Raw genomic sequence first — 18,013 nt, 5'->3', positions numbered from 1 at the left:
GAGATGGAGAAAAGGTGGTAGACTGTCTTTTCTGATAAGGAGGCTGTAACTTTTTATGGGCCCCCTTCGCTGACATCTCTGTATGAAGAGTTTCTTGATTATCTCATCTTCTCGCTTGAGCTTGTAACAAATTATGTATCACAAAATTTCTATTTTAACATTATACTGTAACCTAAAATTATTTAACACACTACTTAAGAGAATTAATACAGTGTAACTTTCTAACATTACACATATAATATTCATTGTAACATTTGCGAAAAGCCAATCGTGAATTAAATATTGATTAATTGATTAAATATTGATTAAATGTTTCTGAATCCAGTAAAATCACTAACATTCAGCTCTCCGGTATAGACTTGGAACACCTCTTGCAGGGATACTTCACAGCTATGCCATTTGACAAACGTGGGTGAAACTTTACCAAATCTAAAGTCCTTGTATGTGTACAAGAATGCAGCGGCTCCGTGCGGGACACTCGAAGTTTAAGATTGCTATAAATGAAAGTTTGTCTAGCCAAATTAAAATGAAAAAAAAAAAATATTTATATTGCAATCAAATTCTATCTAGCCAGCCACAAGGAAAGAACAGTGCTGAGCCCGACGCTGGGTGTGCAACAAGGAGTCAGCCTCAGCAGAGGTTTTCCTCTGTGCCCACACACCTCCATCCTGGCACAGGGTTTTATAGGGAAAATTCCACCTGACGCCAGGATTTCGGCAGTCATTCTATTCTTCCATTCAGAGTCTATAAGTTGATGAGATTTTCTTTTTTTAGTGCTGAGGAAGAACTACTCAGTGTCCAAAGTTGTTGAATCCTTTGAAATAATTTAGGGAAATGCTGCATTCACACGTATCTGCCCGAGGATTTCTATAATATTTCTATAATATCCATCTCGGGTTGTTCAGCGCCTGGGCATCCCTGTATCCCTCCTGGCCCAGCCACATCCTTTTACGTGTAAATCAGGTTTTAACACCAGGTTTCGCCTGCGAAAATGAGACTCCTAATACAAACGCGTATACTTTAAGAAATATTCAACATCATAATAAAAACAGCGCAAATTACATCTACCGCAAATTACATCTACCGCACATAAAGCTGGCTCTATTTCTTTAAGGGATGTCCCTGAGGCAGGCTCCCGCCCGCGCTGCGCCGCCCCGCCCCGGACGTGTCGCGGCGCTGCCGCCGCTGCCATGGGGGGCAAGAACAAGCAGCGAACCAAGGGCAACGTGCGGGTGAGCGGGGCCGAGCGGGGCCGAGCGGGGCCGAGCGGGGCCGAGCGGGGCCGGGCGGGGCCGGGCGGGGCCGAGCGGGGCCGAGCGGGGCCGGGCGCTGCGGGCCGCCGGAGCCCGGCTCCCCCGGCGGGCAGCGCCAGCTCGGGGCCCGGCTGCGGGAGCTGCGGCCGCGGTGTTGGTTCAGAGGGAGAGCAAAGTCACCGCGGGTGTAGGTTCAGCCAAGTGCAGCAAACGCATTCGGCGTGGTTTCCTTGCCAAAAGGCCGGAGGTGACATCTCCCCCATCACTCAGGTGTTCCACTTCCCTAATTCCTCCTTGGATTTAGGGAAGACTCAATGCAAAGCAGCATGGGCGTAACAGCTCAGAGAAGGTGATTTAAACCCCACAAGCTCACAAAGCTGCTGCCGCCATTAGGAAATAAAAGGTGTTTGCGTTGTGAGGTGTCCCAGAGGACGTTTAAGCATCAGTCAGGTTTGGGGCAGTCTTTCCAAAAGAGCGTGGTTGAAACAAGGCTGAGCCGATAATACAAATGGGGTAAACTAGAAGTGGTGTTGAGCTCCAAAACACACACCTATGTGATAGTATTATTATACTTTTTACATAGGCATGCTTTTCCTCCATTTCTCTAAATCATTTTTGGCCACTTAGTTGATGGGAGAATCCTTTATTTTGTCTATGTGATTTTATTTGTTCAGAGTAAAAAGGAACATTCCCTGGGAGCTCTGTTGGCCCATGAAAAGAACTAGGAAAGCCAGAAACAGTGAAGGAGGAAAAATAGTTTGTTAATAAGTTGTTTATAGATTCTTAATAAATTATTTGCTTGCAAAAGGAATTTTCTGTTAGGCTTTTTTTTGCATAGCAAAAAAGCTATATAAAGCAATAAAACAATAAAATTTTCCAGAAGTATTCATGCATTAGGAGAAAAGAGAATTCTGATTCACAGAATCATCAAAAAGACTCATAGAGTGGTTTGAGTTGGAGGGGACTTTAAAGCTCATCCACCCCTGCCATGGGAAGGGACACCTTCTGCTAGACCAGGTTAATTCCAAGCCCTGTCCAACATGGCCTTGAACACTTCCAGGGATGGGGCAGCCTCTGTGCCAGGGTTTCCCCATTCTTACAGGCAAGAATTTCATATGTAATCTAAACCTATTTTGTTTCAGTTTAAAGTCATTCCTCCTTGTCGTATCACTACAGTTCCTGATGAAGACTTCTCTCCAGCTTCCTTGTAGGCTCCCTTCTGATACTGGAAGGATGTTATGTTGGCTCCCTGGAGCCTTTTGTTTTCCAGGCTGAACATCCCCAGCTTTCTCAGCCTGATCCTAAAGAGAATAATAATTTTCTAGGTTTCTCTGTTTGAAGCACAGGTGGACTCTTCTTTGAGAGATTTTATTTTAATTAGAAGGTTAATTATACAATAAAAATAGGATCATATTTTCCAATGCATGATGGGCGCAAAATAAAATTAAATTGATAATTGACTTCTGTCCCTTTTGTTTTGTCAGCCTTCTAGCAGCGGCCGAGCTGCAGAGCTCCTTGCCAAAGAACGTGGAACAGTGCCTGGGTTTATTGGCTTTGGAACATCTCAGAGTGATCTAGGATATGTTCCTGCAATTCAAGGAGCAGAGGAGGTAGACAGCCTTGTGGATGCTGATTTCCGAATGGTGTTGAGAAAACTATCTAAAAGGGATGTCACAACCAAATTAAAAGTAGGTGTATCCTTTGTCCCCCCTAATTTTTTTTTTTTTTTAAATTTGAGAATAAAACAGTTTTCTTAAGGGTGGAAGAGGAAGAGGAAGTGACTAATTTCACTTTGGCGGATTTGCTTGAAGTGCAATCCAGAAGATATCTTGGATAAACTATAGCAAGGTCCATCATGCAATTGTTTCTATAGATGCTCATTTTCAAAAAGTTACTTGATTTTTGGAAAAGGGAGTTGCAGTTTTAGATACAAACTGATAAATTACAGAAAATATCTACCTGACTTCTTAAATCATGCTCTTGATATTTTGATTTTAGGCTATGCAAGAGTTTGGGACAATGTGCAAGGAAAGAGAAGCAGAAGTTGTTAAAGGTGTTCTTCCTTACTGGCCAAGAATTTATTGTAAAATTTCACTAGTAAGTGTTGAAGTATTTAAATTAGAAACTTGCCTGTCTACTTCTTGTGACTATCTCTAAGGTGGTCTTTGTTGATCTGTCTACCTTTGTTGGAATTATTGACTTGTTCTAGGAGAAACATCAAGTTGAAGCAAAATACTGTTTGTTTTGTGGACATATTTCAGTATTGGCAGTGGGTGGAATCTCAAACTGTTGATATCTGGACTGTACTTCCTTAATAGATCTGTTAGACCTTTATGTTTAAAAGATGGTACTATATTTCTTAGGAAAATTATGTGGATTCCAGAAAGGCTAGAGAGTCTGTTCAGTTAACATAATTATAAACCTTCTTAATCTAGGGCTAATATCTGACCAGACTTAACACTAAAAAAACCCAAACACAAATATGAAAAGATTATGTGTAGCCAGATTAGCAATAATTTTCTTGATCTATTTGCTGTATTTCCAATCTGTTTACTGAATGGCTACTGTTGAAAAAATGGTATAGAGCAAAACAAATCACTGTTCCTACCCATTAGAGTAATTCCTACTGTTTCTTTCTGGAATCAAGAGTTTAGAAAATCATGATGTTGTAAATTCATATGCAAATAAAGGATAGCAATGCACGGCTTATGGTAGTTCTAATTGAAAAGATATCTTCAAGGCTTCCTGTTTCTCCTGCCTCTTGTCTGAAAAATGTTTGTATAAATTGGAAACAAAACCTGTTGTTAGGGATATCAGGGAAAGGTTACAGTCTGAATATACAACAGTTTGGGAAAATGATGCTACTGAATTAGGAGTGCCCCCATACCTTGGGATACAAAAAATTTTTGTCATTGGTGTGTATTTTCAAATCTATGTTTGAAATCAAATTAATTGCAAACATGACTTTTTAATCACCACTTTTGCTTTTAAGTACCTGAAATCAAAGGTACATTTCTTAAACCAATAAACTTTTCTATTTTTTTCCCCTTCTTTTCTTTGTTTAACAGGATCATGATCGCCGTGTTCGAGAAGCAACTCAGCAATCTTTCGAACAACTGATTCTTAAAGTAAAAAAACACTTAGCTCCTTACTTAAAAAGTATCATGGGTTACTGGCTGATTGCTCAGTGTGACACTTACTCCCCTGCTGCTTCTGCTGCAAAAGTAGCTTTTGAAAAAGCTTTTCCTTCAAGCAAACAACCTGAAGCCTTAGTATTCTGTAAGGATGAAATTCTAAATGTGAGTTTTCTTTTGTATTTCTTTAAGGTTTCTGTTGTAAGTTTAAAAGTCATCCTTCCCCCACTTATTCTTCACAGTTAAATTTCTTTGTCACCTGAAACTTTGCACCTTTGAAGAGAACCATAGAATGGTTTGGGTTGGAAGGAACTTCTAAAAAGTCTTCATGTTCCCCCCCCTGCCATGGGCTGGGACACCTTCCACTAGACCAGATTTCTCCAGCCCCTGTCCAACCTGGCCCTGAGCACTTCCAGGGATGGGACAGCCCCAGCTTCTATGGGCAACTTGTGCCAGTGCCTCACTACCCTCACAGGGAAGAATTTCTTCTGTAAGGAAGTATAAAAGAGAAAAATAATAAGGAATGCAGAGCAAAAAAAAAAAAGGATGTTTTTCTGACTTCAGATGAGGATGACAGGAATCAAAGGAATTAATAGTGAATTTCCTTGTGTGCATTCCTACGTAATGATGTTCAGTCAACACGTAATGTTGCTGACAGACAGAGTAATGATGCTGGAGTAGTTTAGCTATAGTGGAAAAGAATGAAGAATGCTGAGCAGTGTTTCAGCATCTACAAGTTTAATTCTGACCAAGGTTTATGCTATTCTGCCAGTCAGATATGATACTCAGTTGGCTGAATTAACAAAAGGTCAAAGATTGCATTGCTGGCCCATCATGTGCAAACCCAATTGATTTGATTTGCCTCAGTTTGGCTTCTTTTTAGCAGGAGCACATTGGCATAGGGCTGCAATTTACTAAGTGTTAGGAAGACTTAATTCAATCAGTACCACAACTACTATATTCAGATTATTTTCTAGCATGTTTACTAGCATGTCTAAAAATATTAGAAAGACAACTCAGAGGTTGTGAAATTTTGTTGTAGGGTCGTCTCTGAATAATGTGTGGACTATATTGTTCACATATAAGTATTAGATTTCTTTGTGTTTATATGCATGGTTTTTCCCCTATAGGTACTTCAAGATCACCTTCTGAAGGAAACAGCTGATACACTCAGTGACCCTCAGTACGTTTGCCTGATTAAATGTATATTTAAGTCTTTAAATCTTGGTCTTGATTGGGTTTTTTGTCCCTGGAAGTAGTGAATTTAATTTTGTTTCAGGAGACAGAATAATTATTTTAATTCAGATCCCAGCAACTTTGTTTGGAACTTAAATGTTGCATACAAGTAGAGATATTATAAAAGAAAGGTCTTATATATATAATATTTATTATATAAAGTGTTCATATTATATTATTTATTATATAATTTATATATTTATATTTATATTTATTATATAAAATCAGGCCTTGCTCTGCTAAATTACCAGCTAGCCTGTTACTTCTTCTAAGTGCAGCTGTCTAACTTCCTATGTGAAAAATCATAAAAATGAAGGCAGTTAACACAACAGATTATTCTGGTAAGAGAACCGTTTGCACCTACAATAAACAAAAAAATCTGTCTCATAGGAATCAGTGAGCAAAATATGTAAACTAATCAAAAATGGAGAGATTTGACAGATGGACACCCTCACCATTTACTGACCAATAAACTTGAGTGTCAGTGTATTGTTAGCCAGTTTGGTGTAACACAAAGCCTTCTGATATTTCCTATCAATATGAGCTTTGTGAATAAAGCATCAGCTTTTTCTGCATGAAAAAATTGAGTCCCAGCTGTTTATTGCTGCAGCACTTAAGTATAAATGGTTTTGAAAGTGTTGTCAGTTATCTAATTTTGGTTCAGCTCTTTTAAGAATATCATTTGTGAGTAGCTGGAAGATGAGATGACATGAAAGTTTTTTTTCCCTAACACTATATAGTGTAATTTAGAACCTGGTACCTGAAATCAAGAAAGAACATAAAAGAAAATGAAGGCAGTTTAGTTTAGACAAACTTGGGATGCCTGTTGGTTTATTTGCAGTCTACTTTTAACTTTTTTGTTTGTTTTGCTTTCTGAGAACTGTACCAGAAGAAGAAAGGGAAGCCAAATTTTTCCGGATTCTGACCTGCTCCTTGTTAGCTTTAAAAAAGTTGCTCAGCATGTTGCCAAAGAAAGAGATGCATTCATTGGAAGAAAAATTAATGTCACTTCTGTCCCAAAATAAATTTTGGAAATACAGCAAAAACAGCATCTCACAGGTGACTTTTTAATTTCTTGCTTATTTTGGTTGGTTTTTGTTAAAGGTAATACCCTTAAACTGAGGAAGCATTAATTACTTGTATTCTACAAGGATGAACTTGGTACTTTGCTTAGGTTTGAAACAGCCTTCAGGTTTCTATGTAGATTCCAGAAAGGCTAAAGAAACTGTTCAGTTAATGTAATTATAAATCTTTTTTATCTGGGACTAATATCTGACCAGACTTAATGTTAAAAAAGCCCCCAAACTCAATATAGACAATATTGCTTGAAAATTTATCCAGTAGGCTAAATTTTTATTTCCATATCATCATGGTCTACCTTTTGGCAATCTGCTGTCATTTGAAATTCATGTAGAAGACAAAAACTCTGTCAACTTACAGCATGTGTTCTTAATGCTTTGAGATTTTCATTTTTTAAACATTTTTACTGGTCTTTAGTCTGTACATAGGGTGATGAATTCATGCAATAGTATTTTGTTTAAAAGCTTTAAGTTGCTTTTCGGAAAAAATGCCTTTTGAGAAGTATATAAAAATACAACTTTTGACAGGCATTTTATCACTAAACAAATTACATTAAAATATTTGATAAGACTGTTTAATAACTGCTTCGGTTTTCTTGGTTTTTAATAATATTTTAACCTTTGTTAATGTGGTAAAATAAAGGCATGGTGTGTTGTAAAGTTTTGTTGACTTTAGAAGGACTCTTTTTAACTACATGTAGTGACAAATTCTGTTTTTCTTTCTGTGGCCTCTGTCAGGTTCGCTCAGCTTTCTTTGAGCTGATTTCTGCTTTTTGTCAGCATTTGCCTGAGGTGGTGAAAGCTGAAGCACCAAGAGTTTGTCCTGCTGTGCTTCTCAGCATTGATGACAATGATGCAGTGGTGTGTCCTGCTCTTTGGGAAGCAGTGCTTTATACTATCACCACTATTGAGGTAATGTGGGAAGTGTAAGGGGCAGATGTTTTCATCAAATTTAACTTTTCACCAAGTGTTGTTCTCTGTGTAGAAGACAGGCTTGACTGGATTTTCTTTATAATTTGTAACAGGAACTCCTTAAGTGTACATCCTCCTTCTTTCAGTGTAACTTTCAAATATATCATGTCCAGCATAGCTGAAAATTAGAGTTGTTTTATGGATTTAATTTAATTAACCTTAAATCCTTTCATTAAATGTAGTTACTAGTAAGTCAAATAATGCTTTAAACCTTTTTCTTTTTTAAAGACAGTTACAAAAAAGACCTGCGGTGCATTTTCGGTTAGTTTGTTTCCCCTTCAAATGTAAGGATTCTATAGCTTTTTCTTTTTTTTTTTTTCCGTTAATTTTAAGTGAAACACCAGCTTTGAATTTATTGCAGGATGAGTTGCTGCCATAGACTGCTATCCTTTGGCGATTTAACACTGCAGATCCTTTTTGCAACTGCTGGAATGAACTGTAACAAGTGTTTGTGAAGAAAAAGCCCTAAACAGTCTTTGTTCAGCTTATTATAAATATAGGTACCTTGAACTATAATAAATAAATATGATAATAAATAAAATAGATCGGATGACAAAAAAAAAAATAGGAAGAAGAAAGTGGCAAAGTATTTTCTAACCATCAGAAAATTTTTGAAGAGAGTTTTGAAGTTAGTGATGCTTCCAGACTCAGTCATCGGTTTGCCTTGATAATGACAACTTAAAATTAAATACAGTGTTAATTACAATAGCTGATGCTTCTATCCATGATGCTTCATAGAAGCATCATGAAAGCATTATTAAAGAGAAACCTTTAATCATTGTTGGCTAATAAGAAAGGTCAATTGAATTTAAACAGTGCAGAAATAGTTTTATCATGTTAACTTCCGAAGCCAAAATAAGGAGAAAGTAATTTTAAAGATACTGGCAAGTGAGTAACTTAAAAGAATTGAAACTTCACAATGACTTGTTTCCGCTATAATATGGGGACATAGGTTAAATGGCTTCCTTGGGAGTTCTTCTGAGGCAACATATTGTTGTTTAATTTATAGTTGTTTAATTAAACAACATATTGTTGTTTAATTTATAGTAAGTGAATTTCTTTCTGTAGGACTGTTGGAGTCATGTGAATGCCAGAAAAGGAGTTCTGCCAAAGCTCTGGGCAGTGCTTCGAGAAGGTGGGCGAGGATTAGCTGCTGTTATCTACCCCAACCTCCTGCCCTTCATTAGCAAGGTGCCTCCTGACATTGTGGAACCAAACCTGGAATACTTCAGAGTTTTTTTCAGCTCTATAATTCAAGGGTATGGACCACAAATTTATTTATTTGGAATCAGTCTCTTTTACATTGGTAAATAAACTAATCTTTAAGCATTTAAAGATAAATGAGATTATGTGTTTAAATTTTTTTTTCAATATCCAAAACTGGAGTCAGTCCTTTGTGGCTGTTCCTGTCATCTTAAATCTTCAGCTCTCCTTTTGATTTTACTACATCTTCCTTACATGAAGCATTCTTGTCTTTCCTTGTCAAAGCTTTGTGTTTGCCCATGAGAAATTTGGATATGGAACATTATTATAAGGGTGACTCTTGGAACATTATTATTAAGGGTGACTCTTAAGCATCAGGCTCTTCTCTCCAGTGTGTAATTCTTTCATAGGGGATTAGCCTAGTGATAGTGAGATTTCCTTTATGCACAAACTAATTCTTGTGATACTCATTTTTAAAGGATGAAACTGCTTGTACTTTATGCCTTTAAAATACCTCAAAACCACCTTTCTATCAAATGTAATTCAAATGTGTACCTGTGCATTGTGTACTCAAAAGCATATAGAAATTGTTTTATGAAATGCTGAAATTTCATTTATTTAAAAAATAAATGAAAAAATCAGTTCTTGGCTGATGTTGGTGTGGAAATTAGCAGAGCTCTTGGAGAAGATAGTTATGTAGGGGTTTGTGTGAAAAGTGTGTAGAATTCTATTACAAGTAGTACAATGACTGTAATATTTCTGTGATCATTTGTATGATCTAATATTCCTTAGAATGTACAGAAATTGCAGGTTTTCTGACTCAAAACTGGGGAGACTTGCTTTCTTTTTTTTTTCCTTTTTTTTCTTCCTCTTTTTTTTTTCTATAATGACAGAAAGTGACGCTCTCTGAACTTCTGTGGTGTGTGGAAAATTGCAAAAGAGTTTTGACAGTCATCTGAATCATGAGACAGTGTGCTAGGCTGTATATGGTTTCTCCATTTACATACATTTTTTTTTTCTGAATGCTAAGAGTGGATGAAGAAGTTATTTTGATTTAGGTTCTATTAAATGCTTGGTCAAGCATTTAAAAAAGTCAGCTTTCTAAATGGACTTTGTTTTGATCTGACTGCTATAAATGACTCTATGATCCTGTATTCTCATCCTGGTGTCTGGATCAGAACAACATAACTGAGGGTGCATTGATAACATTCATACTGGGTTTTTTGGAAACTGAGTCACTTTGTTTCTTCCGTGTCCTCTCACAGGTTGTCAAGTGAGAGGACAACAGCCAGTCCTTCAGAAAGTTCAGCAATTATAACTGCATTTATGGAGTGTCTGTGCTTTGCTGTACTTCAGAAAAGAGAAGAAGACCAAAGCCAAATTCATCAAATGCTTATATGTGACCAGGTATTCATCAGAAATCCTGAATATTGTTGTGTGTGTACATTTAATAAGTCAGATTTAAAGAGAAATGTGATTTTTGAGGGTTTACTTCTCTGCTGAGAGTTTCCCTAGATTTTACAAAAGAAACCACACAGAATTGTCAAGGCTGGAAAAGACCTTTGAGATCATCCAGTCCCACTGTCAGCCCAGCACTACCAAAATCACCCCCAGACCATGTCCCCAACAGCCTCATCCAGGTGTCTCTTGAGCATTTCCAGAGGGGGTGACTCCACCACCTCCCTGGGCATCTTATTCTAATGTCTGACCATATTTCCAGGGATTTTTGTTTTTCAATACCTGATCTGAATTTCCTCTGCTGCAATTTAAGGCCATTCCTTCTCATCCTTTCACTTGAGACATGGCAGAAGAGACCCACCCTCACCTCCTTTCATTGTAGAAAGCAATGTGTAACAAAAGTAAAGGTACTGAATTTAGAGGGTTTTTCTTCCTATGAAATAATTCTTTTTACTGTGCAATTAAAGTTATATTTAAGGGGAAAAAAGTGCCTCCCATCCTTTAAGTTTTTATAAAGTGTTCAAAAATAAATAATTCTGATACTTGCAGAGTTGCTTCCAGAATGTTTTTCAGAATTATATAATTTCTTGGCATAATAAAGAATAAAATGGTTTTATGAATTGGATCACTGTTCTTTAATACATTTTTTTGTCTTTATAGCTAATTCCTTTTATCAATGCTGTACTTAAGGAGCCCAAGTTACAAAGTGGACCATTATTTTATCAAACAGCAGAAATGCTGAGTTCCTGGGAAGCCAAAGCAGAACTCTCCGATGATGATGGCACAGATGAAGTTTTCCAGAAACTGTTGTCAGATTTTTGGGGCCATCTTTTAAACATGTGTGTACTTCATGTTGATAGGTTGGATGCTGATGAGAAATTACTGTTTGCCATATCTGGTATGCTAGAAATTCTTCAGAATCCGAAGAGTGCTACAAAACCAAACAATAGAAAATCTCTAAAAATCAGATTTGCAGATGAGGATGAATCTGAAAGGAACACAGAGAGTCTAAAGCTCACGGAAAGAAATAGTGACTCTGAAATTCAGGCTAACTTGCATCAAACTTCACGTCTAAGGAAAGAACCTCTAGAGAACTTAGTCTGCAATCTGGCTGAGCTGAGCATTGTGCATGTCAATGAACATAAATCAGAACAGCATTTGAAATTTCTCTCTGCCCTGCTCAACACTTTTTCCTCAAACAGAGTTTTCCAAGTACTTTTAGAGCAAGGAAATGATATAAGCCCTGCTCAAGCTGAATCCCAAAATGAAGGGAAAGCTCGTAACCGAAGTCCATCTGTACAATTTCTGTATCTGAATTTAATAACCTGGCTGAAGGAAGACTGGAGAAAAGACACCCATTTCCTGGTTGATATTTTATACAGTGTACTTCATTGTTGCAACAATAATGATGAAAGGAAAGCCATTCTTGATGATTTAGCAAAGGTATGACTTGTACATGATGTTAATAATTTTTATCACAGTTATTCCTGTTACTGTGGGCTGTGGTTCACTAATAATCTTACTTTTTGCACTGTTGCATGGATGATAATTCTACATGACTTTGGATTAAGTTCAGCATAAGTAAGGTAGTTTTTGGAAAATTGGACATGATAGCGTTGGGGTGAAAGGTTCTGTCCCTTTCTATATGGTCTAAATCATTAAAAAAAAGTATCATTAGAATTTCTCTGCTCTTCCTTCTTTATACAGTGTATTTTAATAGTAGTTATTGGTAGCCTTATTTATAAATACAGTTCCTTACTGAATTTTGTGGGAGAGAAAGATTTGCAAGACAGAAATAATGCAATGAGTAACTTTGTTACTGAATTTTATCAGCTTCTACTTGTGCCTACAGAACAGTTAAAATGGCATTATTCCTTCCTATTCAGCAAAGATTTTTATTAAATACTGGGTAATTTTGGTTTTCTTTTCAGATGGATCTGAAGTGGGTTATTTTTCTCCAGATAATTCAAAAGGTAAATATTAAGATTTTTTTTTGTTGTTCTTGTTATGCATATTTTTTAATAATTCTCTGATGTTAGCTTTGACACTAACATGTGTTTGTAGTGGTAATTTCCATAGTTTGAAAATCTTACAGTTTCAGAGTAGTGTTTGTTTTAAATGCATTTAAATTTGGGGACAGTCTTAAAAATGAAATGATGATGCCAAAACAAAAGAATCTTTGTCCCTTCTGCTTTTGGTCAGTTTGCTTTTTGAGCCAGAGGGATTCCTGATTTGTGTATCATCTATTCTAAACTAGAGAGAATGGAGCTGGGGATTAGACCAATAATTTAAATGATTATTTATATCATCATCCCTACAAGGTTCTTATAAGGGAAAGGTAATATTCAATTTTTTCCCACTCAGTATTAACAAACTGACATTTAAGTAATTGCATGGAATGAAATAGGAAGTGTTTGATGACTATTTGGACAAGAACTCATAGCACTTGACTTACAGTCCAGTACATAGACCACAGGATCTTCCCTCACATATGCTGTGTATTTTAGGAATACTCAGTTTTTGTGATTTTGTAACTTACAGTGGCTTATCAGCAAATTAAAGTTTTTGTGATATTCTGTTTCTTCTTAAAGAAATTCAGGTGCTATAAACAGTTTTAAATAGATTTTATTTTAGCCAACTTGGTCATCCAGAAGTTATTTTTCTAATTCCAGTGTAGGAATTTCCTGGGCTCTATAGTTGCAAGAGAAACATAAAAGAAGCATTTTCAGAAGGTGACTTGTTTCACTCTGCAGTAGAGATCTGACCCAGCCATAAGTTGCTGTCTCTGACAGAAAGAAAGTTGGGGAGTGTTGTTGCAGATGTAAAATCTGAAGGCTGTTTGTGGCAGATGATATAATTCTCACTCTGTGTGTGCAGGTTTGACATACTAATCTTATGCTTAGTAATAAAAGTTAATAGTTAATAACAGGTTACACAGAGAAGCTGTGGCTGCTCTATCCCTGGAAGTGTTCAAGGCCAGGTTGGATGGGGCTTGGAGCAGCCTGGTTTAGTGGGAGGTATCCCTGCCCATGGCAGGGGGTTGGTACTTAAATTGGAACTTGGAAGATGATCTTATGGTCCCTTCCAAGCCAAACCAATCTATTATTCTTTACCCTCAAAAGATTCCTGCAATGTTTTTCTTGTGATCCAGGCATGCTCAAGCACAATAAAACTTTCCTTAGTCTCTGACTGGCTGAAAGGAGACACTCTTGGAGAAAAACTGGTAGTGCTGGCAGATGATCTTTGTCACCTGGGCTTAAAACCCAGAGCAGCTTCCTCAGGATCAGCCTCTTCAGAAAGATGGACCCTCCTGAGCTTGGTGTTGTCACAGCACGTTAAAAGTGGTGAGCATATATAATCCTTGGAATTCATGAAGTGGAAATGCTGCACTTAGGCTTTGCATAATGTTGAAAGAATTTGGGATCTTCCAGAATACTTCATATAGAACATTTAGGCTTTCTCCTGGTAGTTTTTTGTTGATTGGTTGGTTTTTCGTTGGGATTTTTGTTTCTTAGTTCTGGGCTTTCTTTATACTTAAGCCAGTTTTCTACCTCCAATTTAATTTTGTAAACATGAACTTGCAGCAGTAGCTGCCATTTTTTTGGTCCACATTGCTAAACATGTTTAAAGAGAAGATTCAGATTTGCAAGTTTTGAAAACTTGAGGAAAATTTAAGTAAGGTTGATCTGTCAGCTGATGTGCTGTAAAATAATATGAATTTTTAAATCATACCATGTGAAATGTACCTTCAGAACTGGAATACCAAGTCAATTGTTACGGACCTATGTCTGTTTTAGTAATGCCTTATTACAGGATGTTGGAATTGTTTTGAACTATTTCCATTTATTTCCATGTCTTTTAAAAACTCTGTGTGTGCTCTTAATGCTGTGTATGTATTCTGATTTTTTTATTAATAGCATCCAATTTAATTTGTTTCTTGCAGTTTTAGTATCTTATATGGACTTCCAGGGGAGTTAATTTTTCTTGATGTTTTCCATGTAAACTCAGCATTTGCTTTGATCCCTGAGGTGTCATATTTCAGTGTCAGTGGATGCTGTGCACATTCATGGTATTTCCAAGTTTCAAATATACACACAGGCAGCTCACTGTGGTGAATGTTCTTAGACAATGCATCCTGAAAGTGTCCTTAAGATTGTTTCTTCTGATACTGGTGTAAAGGACCATCAGGGAAATCTGTTTCCTGTCTCCACAGAGAGTTCAACAAATGTACTTGTGAGTGTGTGATGTTCTAGGTCTGATTGTCCAGTGACTTTGCTTTTTGACTCTACAGCTGGAGGCACTCCTGAGTTAATTTTCTGCTGTGTGCTGTTTGACCTGTTTTTAAATCATATTGGTTGAAGCCTAAGAGTTTTTGAGGAGCTATAGAGGTTTTTGACTTTGTCATTAAAACCAAAGTAGAGTATGTGGAATTTCAAAAGGATTTTTTTACTGAGATCTCTTATCTAAGTTTCTTAAGGCAAATTGTCATGGAGGGAACAGGAGAGACTTTCATGGATCAGTATCTTAGTGACAAAAGGAATTAAAGGGGAAAAAGGATATCTATTGAAAGGAAGATAATTGTAGCTGAAACTTCACAGATCCATAGCAGTGTGTTGTGATATTGAATGCTTAACTGATACAACAGATTACAAAAGAAATCCAAGGCAAATAAATACTACTAGTGTACATGGGACAAACACAATTGTAACTGTATCAATTCAATGATAGGCTCTGACCTGTTAAAAATCAAAAAGAGATATTCAGTCATTGCAGTATTTCCCTGTAAGTGGCAGGTTGTAAAAAAGCAGCAAAAGAGGAATACAGCTTATTAGGAGCTGCTGTGAAAAGAACAGAGGACAAATGAAAATTATTATAGCATGTAGTCAGTATACTGAATATGTTGTCAATATCTGGAATTCTGCACATAGTTTTGGTCACTGCAATATTCTTATTCAAGTTTGGTCATTTGCAATATTCTATATGCTTTTGAAAAACATATAATAGACTATGCCCAAAGAAATCTGGCAGGGATGGTTAGACAAGCAGTGGCTTCTGCTTGTAGAGTCAAGAAAGCAGACTAGAATTTGTCAGCTTCTAGTGGAAGTGATTAGGGATGGGGTTGTACTTAAAAGCCATAAAATCACGATTTGTGTAGAAAATACAAATAGTGAGAAATGTATAATTGTTTCTTTCAGTGGAAGAACTTGAATTTGTAACACATACTTAGATAGCAGTCTTGAGGGCCAAGAAAAATATACTTCTTCATACAGTTTATAATTAAATAATGGAACTCCTTGCCACAGGATACTGAAACTGCTTTGCACTTTATTTTGTATTCAAAATTAGTAAACAGAAATTAGTAAACAGAAATCAAATTGGTCCATGTTAATATGACATCTTTGCATAGTTGTCTTTATCAGGTATATTGTCTTTTTCCTCTGCCCAATAGAATCATTGATAGGTGAAACCTTTGTTGAAAGGATTATTGATAAACTTCAAGCAGCTCTGTCTAAAGCAAAGGATCTTTCTGAAGCTGGAGATACTGAATCATCAGTATCTTTCATCTGCGACGTGGCCTCAAGCTTTTTCAGCTCAGTGAAAGGCTGTTTGCTGATGCCATCCTCAGAGGACTTGCTCCTTACCATCTTCCAGTTGTGTGCTCAGAGGCAGGATGCAACACACTTGACAGGTATTTTGGAAAAAGAACTTCAGCTGAGCTTTTTCCTAGCTGATGATTACATCTAAATTCTTCCTTTTTGTGAAACACAATCGAGTATGTGATAGAATACTGGGTGCACGTACATTGAGCATTTGCAGCTGTAACTGACATGAAAATCTGTGCTTTAATTTACAGTGCCCATAGTTACTACTAAGCATCAAGTCCTGAACATAGTTACAAGGATTTTGAAGCTTTTTTAATGTTAGTATCAGCTAACTTGGAGGCTGTGATATTGCACACTTTTTGGACTGTTACTAAAGTTGTTTAAAGTCTTTTAAATATAACAAATTAACTTTTTTTTGCTAATTTTGCAATCTGGGGGGGGGGTGGTCTATGAAAAAGTGTGTAGAATTGCTTCTTTACAGATAACATGTATTTATTCTGAAACCATTTATATTGGCCAAGTTTCCCAGACAAATTGTGATCCACGCCTCTCTCTCATGGATCATGTCTCATGTTCAGACTGAGATGCTGATTTATATACTTTGAATGCAGAATGTGAGGGTGTTAAATTGATACATATATTTACTGAAATTAATACAAGTAAATGCAATGATTCAGTGTTGTCATAGAAGTGAAGTAGGACAGTACTAGCTTGGAAAACACTGCTGCTTTATAAATGACTGTTAAGGTTGTGAATGTCCAATATTTTGGTGGAAAGATCTGTGGTTTTGAAGACCATATGAACATATGGTAGCAGACAACAAGAACATCACTCTAATTCTCAATTAAATTAAATAAAATCTTATTGTGTGTCACAGTTAATTTAAAATTGCTCTACAAGAAGAAGGCTGTGTATATGCCTTTGATAGTTTTTGCATGTAACCACAGGAAAGAGAATTGTTTACCTACTGTAGGACCTTTAGACATGTGATTGTTGCTGTATGCTGTAGGTTGTAATTAGAGTTTACCTGTTTATGATAGTTTTGCTTGTCCATTTGTTCTTGTTTTGTTTTCTTTTTCCTTTTCTTACAATAGATGTACTTGTATGCAAATTAAAACACACTTGGATGTCTGGTGTAAATTCACTTGTGCATCAGCTTCAGGGCACTCAGAAACAGAGCACCTTTTTGCTTAAAGCTGCACTGTGGGTCAAGAACCAAGTTCAGTCTTCCTCTTTGGATGTTAAAAGGTAATTGGGATGCACGTTTATTCCATAATGTCTCATTCTCAAAACAAACCAGGATCAGTGCTGTAATAGCCTTCATTGAATTGATGTCTGTATTCCTGAGAGACTTTTCAGCCTGGTGCAGGCAGTGGGTAGAGAAGAACTTACACCATTCCTGGTACAGCATGTATGGAGCATTGTATCAATGGAAAATATGCAAATGGCTCTTAATCATGAGTGCCAAACTTGTTTGCAGTGTTTTCTCCCTTTCCCAGTCTGCAGGTTTTGATCTCTGCAGTCAGTGATTTATTGTTGAAGCTCATGGAAGCTGATGGACAGTCTGGGTATCTTGTGAGAGCTTACGTTGAGCACGTCACACCAAACAAAATTGAGTGGAGGAAATTGCACGAGTCTCTGTGCTCTGAGGTATGGAAATGATAATGGATTGCACAGGGTGGTCAATCTTTCCTCAAGCCTCTGTCCCCTAGGGTGGTAAGCTTTTTTTCCTATGACATGGCACTGCACTTAGGAGTACCATATGTTTGTGCAGAGGTTCTTGTTAGACTTTGCCCATAAAGAGGATAAAATCTCTGTTTATGGACCCATCCAGTACTACTGGAGAAAAATCAAAATCCATGAAATTACCCTTTTCTACCCAGCACACCAGTGACTTGCTTTACAATTTAGGAATTTTATCTGACAGAGTATACATTGTGAAGATGTTTTTATCTCTAAGTTAATTCTTCATAAAGATTAATTTTGTGAAAGACACCAATATCTGCAGAAGAATATGGTATGCTATCTGTCAGCAAAATGACATACATAAAGTAGAGAGTTGGGAAGGACATCAA

At 36.9% G+C, this 18,013-nt stretch overlaps 1 protein-coding gene across 2 annotated transcripts in view; it reads left to right on the top strand.

Moving 5' to 3' along the window:
- Positions 1-1,084: 1,084 nt before the first annotated feature.
- LTN1 (listerin E3 ubiquitin protein ligase 1) overlaps positions 1,085-18,013 on the top strand; it is a 31,097-nt gene continuing 14,168 nt past the window's right edge. For both annotated transcript variants that reach the window (XM_021535377.4, XM_021535375.4), the window contains exons 1-15: positions 1,085-1,232; positions 2,738-2,941; positions 3,252-3,350; positions 4,322-4,552; positions 5,518-5,570; positions 6,502-6,682; positions 7,441-7,614; positions 8,743-8,933; positions 10,143-10,284; positions 10,996-11,778; positions 12,267-12,308; positions 13,487-13,679; positions 15,785-16,024; positions 17,033-17,186; positions 17,438-17,588. In XM_021535377.4, the coding sequence (XP_021391052.3) occupies positions 1,191-1,232; positions 2,738-2,941; positions 3,252-3,350; positions 4,322-4,552; positions 5,518-5,570; positions 6,502-6,682; positions 7,441-7,614; positions 8,743-8,933; positions 10,143-10,284; positions 10,996-11,778; positions 12,267-12,308; positions 13,487-13,679; positions 15,785-16,024; positions 17,033-17,186; positions 17,438-17,588 (2,880 nt within the window). In that variant the 5' untranslated portion in view covers positions 1,085-1,190. The remainder of the gene's footprint in view (positions 1,233-2,737; positions 2,942-3,251; positions 3,351-4,321; positions 4,553-5,517; positions 5,571-6,501; positions 6,683-7,440; positions 7,615-8,742; positions 8,934-10,142; positions 10,285-10,995; positions 11,779-12,266; positions 12,309-13,486; positions 13,680-15,784; positions 16,025-17,032; positions 17,187-17,437; positions 17,589-18,013) is intronic.

This window comes from Lonchura striata, chromosome 1 (assembly GCF_050655825.1).
Source record: "Lonchura striata isolate lonStrDom1 chromosome 1, ASM5065582v1, whole genome shotgun sequence".
Lineage (NCBI taxonomy): Eukaryota > Metazoa > Chordata > Aves > Passeriformes > Estrildidae > Lonchura > Lonchura striata.
This window is presented reverse-complemented; position numbering and strand designations above follow the sequence as displayed.